General features: G+C 38.6%; 2 protein-coding genes across 4 annotated transcripts in view; both read left to right on the top strand.

The window, feature by feature from the left end:
- Nucleotides 1-78: 78 nt before the first annotated feature.
- LOC117409609 (HAUS augmin-like complex subunit 1) lies at nucleotides 79-12,673 on the top strand. The gene is made up of 9 exons (XM_034015896.3): nucleotides 79-233; nucleotides 438-612; nucleotides 1,914-2,049; nucleotides 3,113-3,247; nucleotides 3,650-3,773; nucleotides 10,142-10,207; nucleotides 10,326-10,397; nucleotides 11,033-11,080; nucleotides 12,482-12,673. Exons 1-9 carry the CDS (start codon nucleotides 213-215, stop codon nucleotides 12,563-12,565), a joined length of 861 nt encoding a protein of 286 aa, XP_033871787.2. The 5' UTR covers nucleotides 79-212; the 3' UTR covers nucleotides 12,566-12,673.
- A 3,312-nt stretch (nucleotides 12,674-15,985) lies between these two features.
- LOC117408697 (protein ARK2N-like) overlaps nucleotides 15,986-16,846 on the top strand; it is a 41,551-nt gene continuing 40,690 nt past the window's right edge. Inside the window, exon 1 of one of the 3 annotated variants that reach the window (XM_034013934.3) lies at nucleotides 15,986-16,172. The gene's annotated coding sequence lies outside the window, so the exon portion shown is untranslated. The remainder of the gene's footprint in view (nucleotides 16,173-16,846) is intronic. The other 2 variants (XM_058995919.1, XM_034013935.3) reach the window with 2 other exon arrangements.

Below are 16,846 nucleotides of genomic sequence, written 5' to 3'. Positions count from 1 at the left end.
AAAAAATGGATGGGACCAGTGTTTGGCAATAATTCCACAATAATGTAGGCATATTACAATTTACAGTACTGTCTCTTTAATGTGTTGTGTTACGTCACTAGACCAAGCGCTATGAATTGTGGTAGTAAGGAAATCAAAACATGGCGGGAGAGTGCCGGGGAGCATTGTACTGAATATAAACGTAGTAAACGCAACAATTTCAACAAACCGTCATGTGCGAGAAGACCGTAAAGGTAATTCAATAGTGTAACAAAGATTATATGTTTTATATTCATGATTTATTTTCTTATCACTGCTCAAATGATTAAAATAGATTAATGACTGCAGGGTTATGAAAATCATATAAAGTTGAGGTGGGGCAGTGGATGCCTTTGCACATAGCCAATTCACCATATAGGTTGTTTGCCGGCTCTAACATTTAACTAATTTTATTTTAGGTGACACAGTGGCTGAGTAACATTTTTGGTGACCAGCCTATTCCACACTATGAAGTGAACACTCGGACCACGGAAATCCTGTACCAGTTAGCAGAGTGTAGTGAAGCTAGATGTAGAGATGTGGTTCTGCTGACAGAGGATCTCAAGCAGAAAGCAGCAGAATATGGTACAGAAGGTAGGTGAAACACAATTTGACATTTCCCACATTATCAAAATAAACATATTTGAGGGGTTGTGTATGATCAAAGTACACCTCACTTGGGGGGGAAAAAAAGCTGTCTATTATAGTTATTAGGCGGTATACACTATGTAAAATCTCCAGGAGTTTCTTTCTGTAAGTTAAATATTTTTAGTGTGCTTGTTACGGGCGCTTTTATCCAAGCTTCTCTGGATTGAATCATCGGCCCAAATGTTGATTAGAGCAAATGTTTCTACATTGCTGTGGCAAAGTGGTTTGTAGTGCACAGGTGTAGAGGTGATGCAGTGCTTAGAAACAACAGTCCAACAACAGTTTGCTGGTAAATAACAAAGCTTTATTAAGGGCTTTTAAGTAATAACACTGACTATACACAGCGATGTGTATAGTCAGTAAAACCACAGGGTTCAGTCCTGAAATGATAAAAACAATAAACACTACAAGTGTTGTATTTAAATTGATACACATTTTTAAAAAAGTAATTCAAAACAGTAAGCTAGTCCTTTACCTTTATTGATGATGAAATCCACTATAAATACGAGTACAAGCTCACTAACATTCTGAAGCTTGCACCTCACACAACGCAACTGTATTGCCTACATGATTTAAAAAAAATTAAAATAAAAAAATATCCGTGGTGGGTCTGTCCGCATCAGACTGACAGATGTGCTTCCTGAGGACGCAGACAACTACAAACCTGGGAGTCTTGACAAACCATGCGTGCATACCTGCATCCCTGAGAGCCTTGGTCCAGATAAACTATAAGTAACTCTGACAAGTCAAGTAATTTGTTTTAATAAAGTTTTTTTTGTTTTGTTTTTTTTCACTCATTATGTATGTGATCCTTTATGAACATTCAGGACTATTTTCCTAAAACCTTTCTCAGTGGAAGAGCCATTTAATAGGTAAAATGATATAATGAACAATTTCAGGGTCTAGATGCTGGTTTAATTGGTTCACTTGAACATTTTAAAATAATGTTGGAACAAAGACCAGGAGTGGAAGGGCCAACTTTGGACACCCCATCCCTGAATGCATGTAGATCAGGGGTGGGCAAAGTTTGCCTTTTGCTGCCCAGCTCTTTGTTCCAACCACTTTCAATGTGTTTAACTGAACAAATCTAGACCATTAGGTAATTATTTAATTTGACCTATTATGCCTGGAGCTGGATAGGCATCCAGGACTGCACTTGTACAACCCTATTGTAGAGGTATTCTGACTACTGCATGCTGTCAGTGCTGTGTAAATGTGAATGTAGCTTTTGCTCCTGTTTTCGGTAGGAAGTTATCTTCAGGAGCTGCTGTTGGAAGGTGTTGGTCTGTCTTCCAGCAGCTTGTCCAAGACAGCATCCAGCTATCTGAATGCCCTGGAAGGGAGCGCCATGGCACTGAATACCAAGGATACCTCACTGGCAAGGTAATGCAGTTAGAACTGAAAATCAAAGTCAGCCTGAAGTAGTGTGGCTAAATTGGGGTTTTAACAGCACTTTTACTGTTAAACTGTTTATTTTCAAGATGTCATTTTCACCTGGACTTTCACCTGGATTTAGTGTAAGATGCAAAGTCTGAAGTCTAGTGGACTGTAACAGGGGAGATCTGTGCTGACTGTTTGGCGCATGCATGGTTCTGCAGAAAGAGGGCAGCAACCCGTAAGATCCGGCAGTCAGTCATAGCAATGACACGGAGAGGTGGGACGAGGGTGTGTGGTCTCTCCCTCTCTCTGAATGGTTGGGAGGCGGGCCTTGGGGGATTGCTGGGCCTATACAATAACGCTCTGTTGTTCCCTCTGGTCGGCCCCTATAGGACAAAAAATGAGTGAGCGGAAGCTCTATTGTCGGACCGAGAACGGCCGGCGAACCAAAACAAAACAAAAGAAAATAAAATAAATGTAGGGTAGCGGAGAAACCGTGGGCAAGCCCAAAAGTATAGACCATAGTCTGAGGGAACAGTGGAGTGTAGGACGGAGACCCGGACCGTGCGGGTAGCGACGGGAAACGCTGCAGAGTGCAGCACTTTTATTTTGTAGTTTTGTTAGTAGTGTTTTGTTTTCCCGTTTTCTTTGTGCCTTTTGTTTTCATTATTATTTTGAGCACTTGTGTGTTCACTGGACTATCTACCATATTGGTAACCCTGTGGTCCTGATTACAGTTGGCAGTATTTAGGCCACAGACAACAGTGCCCTCTGCGGGTAAAAAATAAATCTGTGCGCCTGAACGGCATTACAAATAGTTTTGTCTCCTGTGTGTCGGTGAATTGCCCACCACCCTTCCACATGGAGTAAAAGCGGTTTCAAAACTACACTTCTTATACAGGCACTCAATAACAGATTAATTCCCATTCTGCATAACTGATGCTGTATACGTGTCTGTGGTTGTAATACACCGTATTGACATACTGCCAAACCAAACTGATGAATAAACAACTGTACACTTTATTAAATGAGGACAGACATTTATAGTAGTTGTATTTCTTGTTTCTAGTTATGTGCCAGCCATGAATGACCTTACAGCAGACATCCTTGCAACTGAAAAGAAGAACCAAGAAATGGATCATGAGCTGACTATCCTGAGAAAAAAACTGACATCTGCTTTGGTACTGCGCAAAAGCTTGCAAGAGTAAGTAGAGGTGGTGGGAGTCAAAGTAACTTGGCACTTGTTACCTTTGAGCTGTACAGTACTTCCCAAGGTTCCAGAGAACTGTATAGAAATGATGTTGTGGCACCTCTTAGTGTTACTGAACAGGCTGTATGAATATGCATGACAAGCCACATATAATGGCAGTAAATAAATACATGTATTATTTTGGTGGGTTAGGGTGGAATAAGAACCAGTAATAAAACCTTAACTCATTAAGTACAAAAACATTTCTTTAAAAAAATAAATCGATATTTCTTTACAAAAAAATAAATAAATCCTTTTGTTTTGGCAACAAACTGCTGCATCCTATTTTGAGGACAGTCAAGTCTGCCACTGTTTTGTTTAAATAACAGACCCCAATGTTTTGTTTGTTTTTCAAAGAGACTTGAGCAAAACTGAAGAAAACCAGGTGGTCGAGAAAGCTAGAGCTGAAAACAGGCTGCAAAATATGGATTTTTTCAAAGCCAAATCTGAAGACTTAAAATTCAGAATAAAGGCTGCAGAGGTCAGTAAAATAAATAAATAAACTGCTGGTGCAGAACTGTGTCTTTTCTGTTGTGGCCTACAGCCATTAGACTATTTGTAGAAATTAAGGATCCTTGTCAGTATGTGAATGGTAGACATACCAGGGGAAGAGGTATGTGCCATAGAGAAGTCACCAGGGTAGGCAAATTGAGTGATAGGGGTGCTGTAATTAAGGTGATGTCATCACAAAACGGCGTGGTTGTTAAACTTTCGATTTTACAATACCAGAAGTGTGTTATGCTGTTGGGTGCACCAACAGAAGAGCGGAACAACTTTGCTCTCCTGTTTGCTGAGCCAGACAGGCGGGCAAAGTGGATTTCAGCCATTATCAGGGCAGCAAAAACGGATCCTGGTAACTCAAAGTTGAAGACAAACTGGACTCCAACTCAGTCACACGTTTGTGTAGTGAGCACTTCATAAAAGGTTAGTATCAGCAATATATTGGTAGTTAGTTCTGGTCTTACAATATTATTATTATAGTTAAGTGTAACACGCTTAGTTGTAAAACTGATTTTCCAGAAATATTTATACGCTTAAGGCCTGGTCACACAAGCAACTTTTGTCGACGGCAACAAGAGGAACACATTTGTTGCCTATGTATTGCCTTGCAGTTTGCGGTGGTCACGTGAGAGACAAGCATGCAGTTGACAAGCTGGCAACACACAGGCAGCAATGTAATGTAACCCAATCATAATGCACGTTTTTGTCACGAGACGTAAACATGCTGCGAAGGAAGACTACGATATATAAATGTACTAATTACATTAACAAACCTGTAGTTCCTTCTTAATTAAATAAAATGGTGTGTATTAGTATAATTATTTAGTGAGTAGGTTTACATCTTAATACAAGAATTAAGAAGAAAGTTTGTCTGTCTGTCTGTTCCATTATGCATTCGGACCCCGCAGGAGCCAGTGCAACCAAACTTTGCATGGCCTCCTCTTTTATCCAGGGGAAGGTCGAGGGCTATGTTTGGATCCATAATTTTGACCCCCGGGCTACTTTATTTAGTAACCCCATTGCTGGATCACTATAGTAGCTATGTATCTCAAATTAAAGAAACCCACAAAACCAAAAAATAAATAAAAAGAACAAAAAAATTTAAAAATGGCAAAAACCACAAAAAAAAATAGTTTAAAAAAAGGGAAAGGGGTCTGAGCGCATTGTGCAACACCTTAGATTAGTAACTTAAAGGAAACCATAAGGCTACCGTTCCCCAATTTGTCATGCATGAAATATTGAAATATTGAATTTCCCCGGGCAACGCTGGGTACTTCAGCTAGTGTTTAATATGCCAAACATCATAAATATATCGGTATGCATTATCCTAAACAATACTGTTTTCAATACTATACTTTTTAATTCTAGGCTTTCATGAGCAAGGCAGACCTGAGATTTTTTAAAACACATTTAGCTTTGTTTACTGATAAAATGAAAGATGTTATGATTGGGGGTTAATGTAGGAATGACAAGCATACTGCATACATGGCAAATTAAAATAAAACATATTTTTAAAAATACGCTACACATGTATTTTATTATTGTAAGAAATGTATTCATAGCTTAACTATGGTGTTGTAATCGTGGACATTAATGTTCGCTTATCCACATACACACTGTATTGCATATCTATAGACTACATTATAATTAATTGGATGAAATGCAGGAATCAAAATGTATCATATGCTGTCTGTCTGACTTTATGTTCAGTTCTTATTATCATGTGACACTACTAGCAAATTTGATTGGCTGGTATTGGAAATGTTGCACTCGTGTTGCCTGACAAATAGAACATCGTCCTAAGTGGGAGACATGTGACCACATTGGGCAACCACTCGGCAACATGAGGTGACAAGCCGGCAACATCTGTCGCCCCCTTGTTGCCAACGACAAAAGTTGCCCATGTGACCAGGCCTTCAAAGTTAATGGAGATTACACTTAAGTGGGTTGGTGATTCCCAGCCCGTACATAAAATATTACTTTACCGTTCACAGAATACATTATACTACATTAATTATTTTATTGAACTTCAGTATGAAATTACGGAACCATCAGTTTATAACACATTTAAATGCACAATAATGAAAACTGCGTTCATCTAAATGTAATTTTAGGCTACTTTAAAGCTGAACAGAAATCGTTATGCACATACCTTAACATATTGTTAATGCTGTGCTCATTTTTGTGGCTTTTGAGTCTTCACACAGCCCTTCTCCAAACATTTTACCCTGCTTTTTAGGCAGGTGTCCCTCATTCCATTAGTTGGGTGTTTCCCATCCTGCTTCTTTTTAACCGCAAGGTATTCTGGGGGATGTAGTCCTGTTGCCCATTTCGTTTTCATTATTTCCTCCCCCTACTCTGCCACAATATTTGTATTTAACATGTCAGGTCCAAAGGATACAATTCTGACCGCCACCTGCCACTGAAACTGCTGCTGCATGAATCGTCAGTCACTCTACAGAGCAGTGCTGCTTAAATACTCTTGAGTAGAACTTGCTTGAACTTTTAGTAGACTGTAACCTATTCAATTAACAATGGCTTGGTGTACATGCAAAAATAAAAACTAGTCTTACCTTTTTGTCATGCTATTTTGGTAGGACCTTTCGGGCAATTTGGGTTTACGTGTAGCTTTCTTATAGGCAGACATATGCTCCTTCAAATTTCAAATGACCTTATTTGGCCTTGCATGACTACTGATATTGCACAGATTTCTTAAAATGGATTTTCAAGAAGTTTTTAGGTTGTGTTGAAGAACCGAAAATGCAGCCTGCCTTAATTGGCCACCAAAAATATAAAATAAAAAAAGACAGCTGAGCTGCATTTCCATCGTCGGTTGTTTAATCTACCATTACAGCTACATACTTCCTGTACTTCTGCTTGTATTCATTCTGAATCTTGTTAGAGGTACCTGAGAATACTGTGGCTATTGACAAACGATTGCATAACATGCTGTCATAGTCAGAAAGCAGAGAAAGTAATTCCACATAATTACCTCTATTGAGGAATTGGTGCCTTCATCATGCCCTCCGAGCGCCAATTCTTGCTTGTCAAGGTAAACAGAGTCAATCAAGCTTTTAAGAACCTCACGATTTTTTCTTACTTGCTTGTTGTGATGTATTGTATGCCTACAATTTTGCTCATTCAGTTGAACATCAGTCCGAGTTTGTCCAAAACTTTTGAGTGTTGCACTTAGTGACTTTGGGAACGCTAATGTTTTTGTGCTGACTTCAGTAGACATCCTAGACTGTAGCCAGTGCTGTTCCATATCACCTTTTCTGTACTTAACAAAAGACAGTTCCAGCAGTATACTTTTTTTTAAATTGACAGCTACCAGTAAGCCACGGATACCTTTTATAATGTGAATGTTGGCAGTGTCGAGTCCCTTCCTGTGTCAGTTCGGGTATTTGTGGTGCATACCTCAGACCTGTCAGCTCTCCCGTATTTTGGACCCTTCTTCCGGACATCTCCCAGGACAGATTTTCTCCCGTATTTTGCTCAAAACTCTACTGTTAAACCCCCTTATATCAGCAAATCTTTCATGTCTGCAAAATTCATGGCTGGTGTGTGGTTACTGCAATCCCCGTCTGTACCGAGCAGTGTTTAGGATCCAGGGGAGCCCTGTGCGCAAGGCAAGTTCACATACAGTACTTAGTCACGCACCTGCAGGTCTGCTGGGGAGGGACTGCCGCTTGTTTGTTATTTTTCAATAGTTATTTATCAATAGTTTATATTAGCGCTTGAAAAGAAAGAAAGTTTGGTTAAGATCAGGTTAGCTTAGTTCAGAGAGAACGGACTCGTTCTGTTTCACTGAACATGCTTTTATGATTCACTGCCCTGCCGCTGTGTTGCCTATCTTTCCCTTGTGGATTATAAACTAATGAAGATTTAATTTGGACGCTAAAACTCAGAAGATCTCATTACTACACTTCTCTCAAATGGGTGAGAAACACAGTTTAATCATTTTTTCTTGCTGGACGGCTAACTTGGATATTATTTTTTAAATGCGCATATTTTTTGCTACTGAGCTTGTAGCCCACGTCTTGTATTTTTTTTTGTTTTTGTTGTCTTGGACGATTGTTTAACAAACGGAACATTGCAACCTTACGGTCAATTAATTAATTGGGGGTGACGTTTAAATGTACGCTCTCCAGTTAATATTATTCATTCTGAATGAATTATGAATTTTAAATATTTTAGATATTCTTACTTGGCACAGTAACTAGTTCTAATTTCTGGGAACGTATATAGTTGGCTATAGGCTAGGGGCTGATTGTTGCAGCGTGACCCTGCAGCAGAGTGCTTCTGTGGAAATAGCAGCACCTCCATTGATATTGTTGTGGGAAAATCCTTGTTGCCCTCGTTGCTAGAGAAAATGCTTCTAATTTCTCTCAAAACACAAACATCTCAAGATTTGGCGAAAACGATTCCATAACATTGTCTATATATAAAAAAAATAATTCCAGGTTTGTTTACATCCAGGAGCTGTCACGTAAAACACAAACTCAGTTTAATTGAATTACAGCCAGACACACCACCTCCCACATTCCATTCAAATACATACTTCCGTGTGGACTAGGAAGGAAGGGGTGGGGATTGTGTACTAAAATTATACTATTGTAGGCTATACAAGAAAACTGAAAAAAATGTACTGTATTGTAAGACGCGACTGGCGGTTCTAGGTGGAAGTACTTATAAAATTATTATTTTTGCAATTCTGCCGCTCAAACGCCGTCAGGATATCTAAATACGTATATTTAGGAAAACTAATGCCTGAAGTGCACTCTAACAACAGTTTCGATTTCAGGAGTTACTTTTTGTTTTCGGTTTCACTAAACTTACCATCTGTTTCAATAACAAAAAAAAAAATGATACACGAATACTTGAAGATAATATACTTAAGGAATAGAAAGAAGACAAGTGTTGAATTGACAACAGAACTGGCAGAAGGCACAGGTGTCATTGTCCATCAAATCCACAATATGAAGGTCACTCTTGAAATCAGGACTTAAAGGATGTGTTGCAGTAAGAATACCTTCAGTTAAGAAACGGGAACAAGACTGAAAGGATCAAATATGCACAAGAACACAGAAATTGGACTATGGAACAATGGTCAAAGGTCTTCCTTCTATTCCTTAAGGATATTATCTTCAAGTATTGCTCATCCTTGTTGGACAGCTTTTTGGGTCATCCAGTCCTGGGTTTGTCAAATACAGATGATGTTTCTCTGTACTTGCTGATTTACGCTGATTTTCGGTTTTAACCGATTTAAAACCTGATAAAACACTCCCCGATACAAAAAAACTAAATTGGTGGATAGCCAATAAACACCAGAAAACATCGTAAAAACTGTGGAAATGGTTAATCTATTCACGTTGACTTTACCCTTTTCACATTAAAAAAAAATAAAACCTACTACAAAAATAATAATAAATACATTTCCCAGTGCTGCTTGGCAATGTTCCGCCTTCCTGACTTGTATCTATCATTGATTAGTTCTGAATACTTTAAACCCGCCCCAACTACTGAGTGACAGCACATTCCTACATTTCTATTGGAGACTCTGCTTGCGAGATTTAAAACAACAATCAGGATGGGGGCTTGTTAGCAGGATTTAAAGCTGTATTACAGTTAAAATACAGAGGATTTAAAACAGAATTGTGGCAAAGTGTACAAAAATGCCTACACACAAAACCCCCAGAAGAATGTGCCCATGACCATAGGGTTTTCATTGTGGAAGACAGCAAAGAAGGTACAACTTAAGTGTGCAAGTACTGTCGAGTTACTATACATATTTTGACAAAAATGTTCAAGCATTTTGGAAAGTAACCGAAAACACTAATTTCATACAGTATATCAAAAATGAAAGCCCCGAAAAAACCCAATTTACATAAAACTAGAAAATAGCTAAAAATAAGCACCGAAAAATACAATTAATAAAACCCGAAAAACAGAAGCCCTAATTATGCTTCAGATACCACACCTTGACAATCGAGTGATGCAAGCTATTTTACTCAATGTTTTTCCTTCTTTATGCAAGTCAAGGTTGTTGTAATACTAGAAAACACTAGTGGAGGCTTTGAGTAAATTGTTGATGCTTATAATGCATCAGAGTAGAAAAGTGCAACATGTCTAAGACTTTTGCACAGCAGTGTATATTGTTTTAGTCACACAGTTTACCGATATTCAGGAATGTTTGTGTAGTTGAACGTGCTCCTTGTAACTAAAACAAGGATATTTCATATCAATTCTGGAACTTTTGAAGAACATGTGGGTAATAGATTATACTTCTGGAATCTTCTAAGTTATGATACATAATTACCTACCAAAACAATTTTCCTCTCCCCACAGAATCAGCTGTCTGCGAGCAGGATGGAGCCCTCCTTATCTCACCAGGCCCTACTGGATCTTTCAGAGGTCAGGAAACTCCATTATGTGAACTCTGTGTAGAAACAGAAATGCTACACGTGCACATTTTTATCATCTTTTCAATGTTGTGTTTCTTCTTTCTTTCTTTTTTTTTTTTAATTAACAGAAACTGGCCAAGCTGAAACAAGAGACCATACCTATGAAAAAGAAGCTGGAATCCTTCCTAGACTTAACTCCAGTAAGAACAGTCACATTGGCTTTTCGCCCATTTTCAAAACTGCAAACTCATTTATTTTAATTAAGTCCTCAGAGGAGTATGGGGATATAAGGCAGTGATTGGTGGGGTGCTACAATAAGAAGAATAAAGTATTCTGAAAGTAATATTTTTTACAACTCATTATTCGTACAATGAACTACACATTTCAGTAAACCTAGTAGTATACAGACAGTTGCTTCTGAAAGACATAAATGCACATGTCAAACTAATTGAAAAGCACTTGTAACGCAGACAGCTGTACACCATGTTTTGTTACAACAGTAATGAATACAAAACTTCACATTTACAGATATTTAAAAAAAAAAAAAAGTAGAAAAACACTGACAGGCATTAGCCATAATGTTTATCTACTTTAATTAGTTAAAAATGACCTAAAAATGTCAAACAAGCAAATAAACATTTGAGAAATGTAGAATACTAGGGATTCCACATCCCCTTGTCACATACAAAGCCTGTGACTTATTTTCCTTAAATATTATGTATTAAACAACATCATATTTCTATTCTACAATTGTGTTACTGATATAAAATACTCCCCATGCAGCTTCAGAATACTGGTCTGGTTTAATTTTTACCTTTTTTTTTTGTCTCCACAGAATCCGTCTCTTGCACAAGTGAAGATTGAAGAAGCTAAAAGGGAACTAGTAGGTGTCTAATTTCCCTAAGCCTTTGCAGTGGCTTCAAAATAGAGATCTTTGAGTTTTGTCACTGCTTAGACTGGCTCAGAGAGAATATGCAGACTTTCACCTACAAAATAAGCCAGTGCACTCACATACTGAGTGTAACATTTCTATAAAGTCAACAGTAACATATTATGTACCCAGATAAACTCGGAGGTCTGTTGGGTTGCTGGTTACTTTTCTTGATCAGCAGTCTTGATCCTGTCTTTGGTTTGCAGCCGTAGCTCTTGCAGGCTTTCTCAGATATCTTTGAACTGCACAAATCTTCCCATAAAACAAGTTATCCAGAAGTACTTCCAAGTACTTGTGTTCCCAGTGTGGACTGTGCATTTTTGTTTTTTTGTAATACCTTGTGGAAGGGTGGTGGGTAATTCACTGACACAGGACACAGAGAGATGAGTCTGAAAACACAGCACAGGTGCCCAGTTTTATTAGAAGCTGATTTTTGGTTCAGCCCGCAGAGGGCGCTGTTGTCTGTGGCTTGCCGTACCAGCTATGGTAGCGACAGAGCCACAACTATACCAGAGCGGTACAGGGTACAGAGGTTAAAACAAAACAAAACACTAATCAAAAGGCGAAAGGAACAGGGAAAACAAAACACAGTAAACAAAACTACAAAATAAAGAGTGCTGCGCTCGGCAGCTTCACCCCGACCGTCGCTACCCGCACGGTCCGGGTCTCCGTCCTACTCTAGCAGCTCCCTCAGCCTGCTATACACTTTATCGGGGCCTGCCCAAGAGTTCTCCCCGCTACCGCTATTCTTTGGTTTGTTTCTTTTATTATTTCTTTATCTTGCTGGGATTTTTCCTCCCGGCTAATTGTCCTCCAGCGCTTCCGCACGCCGGTTACATCTCCGTGGGCAGACCTGAGGGAACAGCAGAATGAAACTTATAGGGTCAGCAATTCTCCCAAGACCCGCCTCCCAGCCACTCGGAGAGAAGGAAAGTTCGCACACCCACTCTCCCCCCTCTCCGTGTCACCGCCATGCCTGACAGGCGGATATTGACGAGCTGCTGCCCTCTCCCTGCAGCACTATGAACACGCCAGAAGAGTCAGCACAGGTCTCCCCCTGTTACATACCTATATAAGTTTGATTTGGGGATCTGTCAAACAGGTAATAGGACCCCACCTGAGGCTTATATTCACTTCAGTGCTGCATAAAGGAAGCCGTGTACTGTAGCAAAATGAGTTAGCATGGTTGTTGCTGAAATTTTGACTTCACTTGAGTTATAGTGACAAAGTTTAGAAAACAAGAACATTACTTGTCATGAGAATTCTATTTTGCCAAAAGACCACTCCAGAGCACCACTTTATTTACTGCATAGTGTAGAGTCCTAATTGTTTTTCTGTTTCTTTGTATTTAAGGCTGCCATTGATGCTGAACTTACAATGAAGGTGGACATGATGGAAATAGCAATGCCTGATCAACATGCGAGGCATATGATTTAATGACAGATTTTAAGATGTTACTATTACTTTCCAGTATGAATTGTAAAAGGGCAATGCATTGTAAGTACATATGTAAATAACTACTGATTAAAAACGTAACTCTCTTGACTACATTTTTTTTCATTTCAAACCTGTATGGATATAGAAGTAGCTGGTTTATTAATCTTTCAATTTGTCTAAATATGTAATGTTGTAAAGTGGGTTTATGTGACAAGTGAAATCTCTGTGGTATGTAGGCCACAGACCGCTGAACAACAGCAACTTGTTTCAAAGCTGAATGACTGATTTAGATGAAGTCTGAGTCAGAGAAGAAGCGGCACTTGACTAACTTTTTTAAAAATTTGAAACCAAGACATTAAAACAAGGAAAGATCAAAGCACCCAGCGCACTTGGAGACCACTGTCTTCATAGCTAGTATAAAATCCTGAACTCTTGCATCCTCTCAGAAGATTGTAACACTTGATCAGCCCTCTGAAATATCATTGATTTTGTGGGTGGTAGTTAAGTGTGTGCCATTGATGGGGGGGATTGAATGTCTGTATTTTCTGGATTGTTGTCTGTCGTGTGTGTGTGTATATATATATATATATATACACACACACACATGTGCTCAAATTTGTTGGTACCCCTCCACAAAAAACGAAGAATGCACAATTTTCTCTGAAATAACTTGAAACTGACAAAAGTAATTGGCATCCACCATTGTTTATTCCATATTCAATAGAAATCAGACTTTGCTTTTGATTTTTTATTCAACATAATATTGTAAATAATAAAACAAATGAAAATGGCATGGACAAAAATGATGGGACCGCTAACCTAATATTTTGTTGCACAACCTTTAGAGGCAATCAAACGTTTTCTGTAGCTCTCAATGAGACTTCTGCACCTGTTAAAAGGTAGTTTGGCCCACTTTTCCTAGGCAAACTGCTCCAGCTGTCTCAGGTTTGATGGGTGCCTTCTCCAGACTGCAAGTTTCAGCTCTTTCCATAGTTGTTCGATAGGATTCAGATCAGGACTCATAGAAGGCCACTTCAGAATAGTCCAATGTTTTGTTCTTATCCATTCTTGGGTGCTTTTAGCTGTGTGTTTTGGGTCATTATCCTGTTGGAGGACCCATGACCTGCGACTGAGACAGAGCTTTCTGACACTGGGTAGTACGTTTCGCTCCAGAATGCCATGATAGTCTTGAGATTTCATTGTGCCCTGCACAGCAAAGCAGCCCCAAAACATAACCGAGCCTCCTCCATGTTTCACTGTAGGTATGGTGTTCTTTTCTTTGAAAGCTTCATTTTTTTGTCTGTGAACATAGAGCTGATGTGACTTGCCGAAAAGCTCCAGTTTTGACTCATCTGTCCAAAGGACATTCTCCCAGAAGGATTGTGGCTTGTCAATATGCATTTTAGCAAATTCCAGTCTGGCTTTTTTATGTTTTTCTTTCAAAAGTGGAGTTCTCCTGGGTCTTCTTCCATGGAGCCCACTTTCGCTCAAAAAGCAACAGATGGTGCAATCAGAAACTGACGTACCTTCACCTTGGAGTTCAGCTTGTATCTCTTTGGCAGTTATCCTTGGTTCTTTTTCTACCATTCACACTATCCTTCTGTTCAATCTGGGGTCGATTTTCCTCTTGCGGCCGCACCCAAGGAGGTTGGCTACAGTTCCATGGACCTTAAACTTCTTAATAATATTTGCAACTGTTGTCACAGGAACATCAAGCTGCTTGGAGATGGTCTTGTAGCCTTTACCTTTACCATGCTTGTCTATTATTTTCTTTCTGATCTCCTCAGACAACTCTCCTTTGCTTTCTCTGGTCCATGTTCAGTGTGGTGCACACAATGATACCAAACAGCACAGTGACTACTTTTCTCCATTTAAATAGGCTGAATGACTGATTACAAGATTAGAGACATGTGTGATACTAATTAAAGAAACTAATTAGTTTGAAATATCACTATAATCCAATTATTTATTATCTTTTCTAAGGTACCAACAAATGTGTCCAGGCCATTTTAGAATATCTTTGTAGAATAAGCAATAATTCATCTCTTTTTCACAGCTTCTTTGCTTTATTCTATGACATACCAAAGGCATGCAAGTATACATGATAAAATAGCTTTTAATTTCATCACTTTTCAGGAGGAATGAAGCATTATTTCAATGAGCTGTAAGGGTACCAACAAATTTGAGCACGTCTGTATATATATATATATATATATATATATATATATATATATATATACACAGTATATATATAATATACATTTTTTAAAAAAATTGTAATGTTACTTTTTTCAGCAAATTTTGTAGTGCAATAGATTTGTAAGATTGCTAGGATTTACAATAGATTTGTAAGACTGAGGATTTAGATAAAATGTACAATATGACAATTAATCCAGTTATTTCTGTAGCTAAGCCCACAGCATTGAGTGCATTTCTGTTTGCAATTAACTAATATTGGTTTACCTTGCCTACAATAACATTAGGTAGTTCAGATTTGGTGCTAATCAGGGTCTGTAAAACCAGCTGTAAAAAAGAGGCGATACAAGTCTACAGATCTGAAGAGAGGAAATGTATGTATACTATATACAGTATTTGACTGTATTATGCTTATAAAAGATAAATATGTGATTAATTGAATCCAAGGCTTTTCATTTATTTCTCTTTTATTTTTTATTTTTTTTACAATGGGTACGCAGTTTCAGATGTTCTATCCATGCCTTCCTCTACTATTTACAATAATCTGTCATTTAATGTATGGGTAGTCGCCAAGAAATGTGTATCGTTTTGCCATACTTGCATCAAACCATAAATACACAGCACCCCATAAAATCCTAAATGCTATTTATATATATATAATTTACTCAATATAGATCTGTCTTAATCCTGCTGATCATATCATTTTTGAACTGGCTGACAGGATCTCTTTCTACCCTCACCTGAACATCACTTATTGGCCCTGACAGGGACATCTTATTTTATTAAAAAATAGTGTCTTGGCTTCATGCTGAAAATAAGTAGTCAAGAATAAAACATAATTTTTGAATATAAGATTCAGAAACAAGCAAAGACACAGGGATTGGTGATAATGTTGCAAATGCTAATAAAAGCTAAGACCCTTGACATATATTGAACATCCACTATTATTAAATAACACAGAAGGTAATACACAGTAAAGTACAGAGTACATGGATGGATTAGACATAGCCCATGACATTACAAGTACTCCTCAGGCCCTGGAGCCACAACTGTGTTTTTTTCATACAGATATAAAGCAGGACCAAAAGTAGAGTATTAACGTTCTAGTTTTGTTTTTCATGACTCCACGTCTGTAGGGGGCGCGGTATTCTGGGCAACCTGAGCTACCGTAACAATTTGCGTTTTTGGCTGACGTCATTGCCCATGACTGGCCAGGCCGGAAGTGACGCACGGTGTTCTGAACAACGGCTGGTGGTGACATTTTAAAGAAGTAGAACAAGGTAGAGGGAGGAGGAGGAGGCGTTAAATAAATCGGGCTGTAATCTGGTGTTTAGTCTTGCTGTATGTATGGCCTGTGAAATAATATGTTAATGAAGGTGGGAACGTAAAAAAAAGTTCATTTTATTTCCAGGTAAGTTTATCCTCTAACATTTTGTCTGGAATTTAAAGACGGAAAGCCTCCTGGCTCCAGCAGCTAGTTTCACTGTTATAACTTTTCCCAACACCGCTTCGTATTAGGGTTTGCATTGTTGTTTTAGGTTTTGCAAAATGTGCTTTTAATAATAATTTCAGTGATTGTTAGTGGTGCAATAGATTACCAGGTTTGTTGTTATTTTTCTATATGCACCATATTCGTTGGTGATTGTATGTCTGCACAGCCAAGGGAATTGCTGAGACAAGTGACGCGGGGGGACTAGCGCGGGCCTGCCTGGGTTTGCAATAATGCTTAGATTTTTAGTTTATTTGCAAAGGCTGGATGACTATATCCTTGTGTCCATTTTTTTACACAGTTCCGTGGGATATGTGGTTGAGAGGGAACATATTAAGGGCCTAGGGTGATTGTTTGGTTGCCGTGGGTTCTTTTTTGGTTGGGCCTCTGCATTTTGCATCGAGCAACAACGGATGCAGTACCCTTTGCTGTCGGTAGAAATTTACTGTTTAATAATATAACCGACAGGTGCAGCAGCTTTTATAAAAACTAGGCGCGTAGCTACCGTACTAGGCCAGTACAGTATACATACAGTATATGGTACCATAATTTATCCTTTAAAAAGACAGTGAATTTAGTTGTCCTTGACTTTAACA

Source organism: Acipenser ruthenus, chromosome 2 (genome assembly GCF_902713425.1).
Source record: "Acipenser ruthenus chromosome 2, fAciRut3.2 maternal haplotype, whole genome shotgun sequence".
Classification (NCBI taxonomy): Eukaryota; Metazoa; Chordata; class Actinopteri; order Acipenseriformes; family Acipenseridae; genus Acipenser; species Acipenser ruthenus.
Note: the sequence above shows the minus strand (reverse complement) of the source record. Positions and strands in the feature narration are given on the sequence as shown.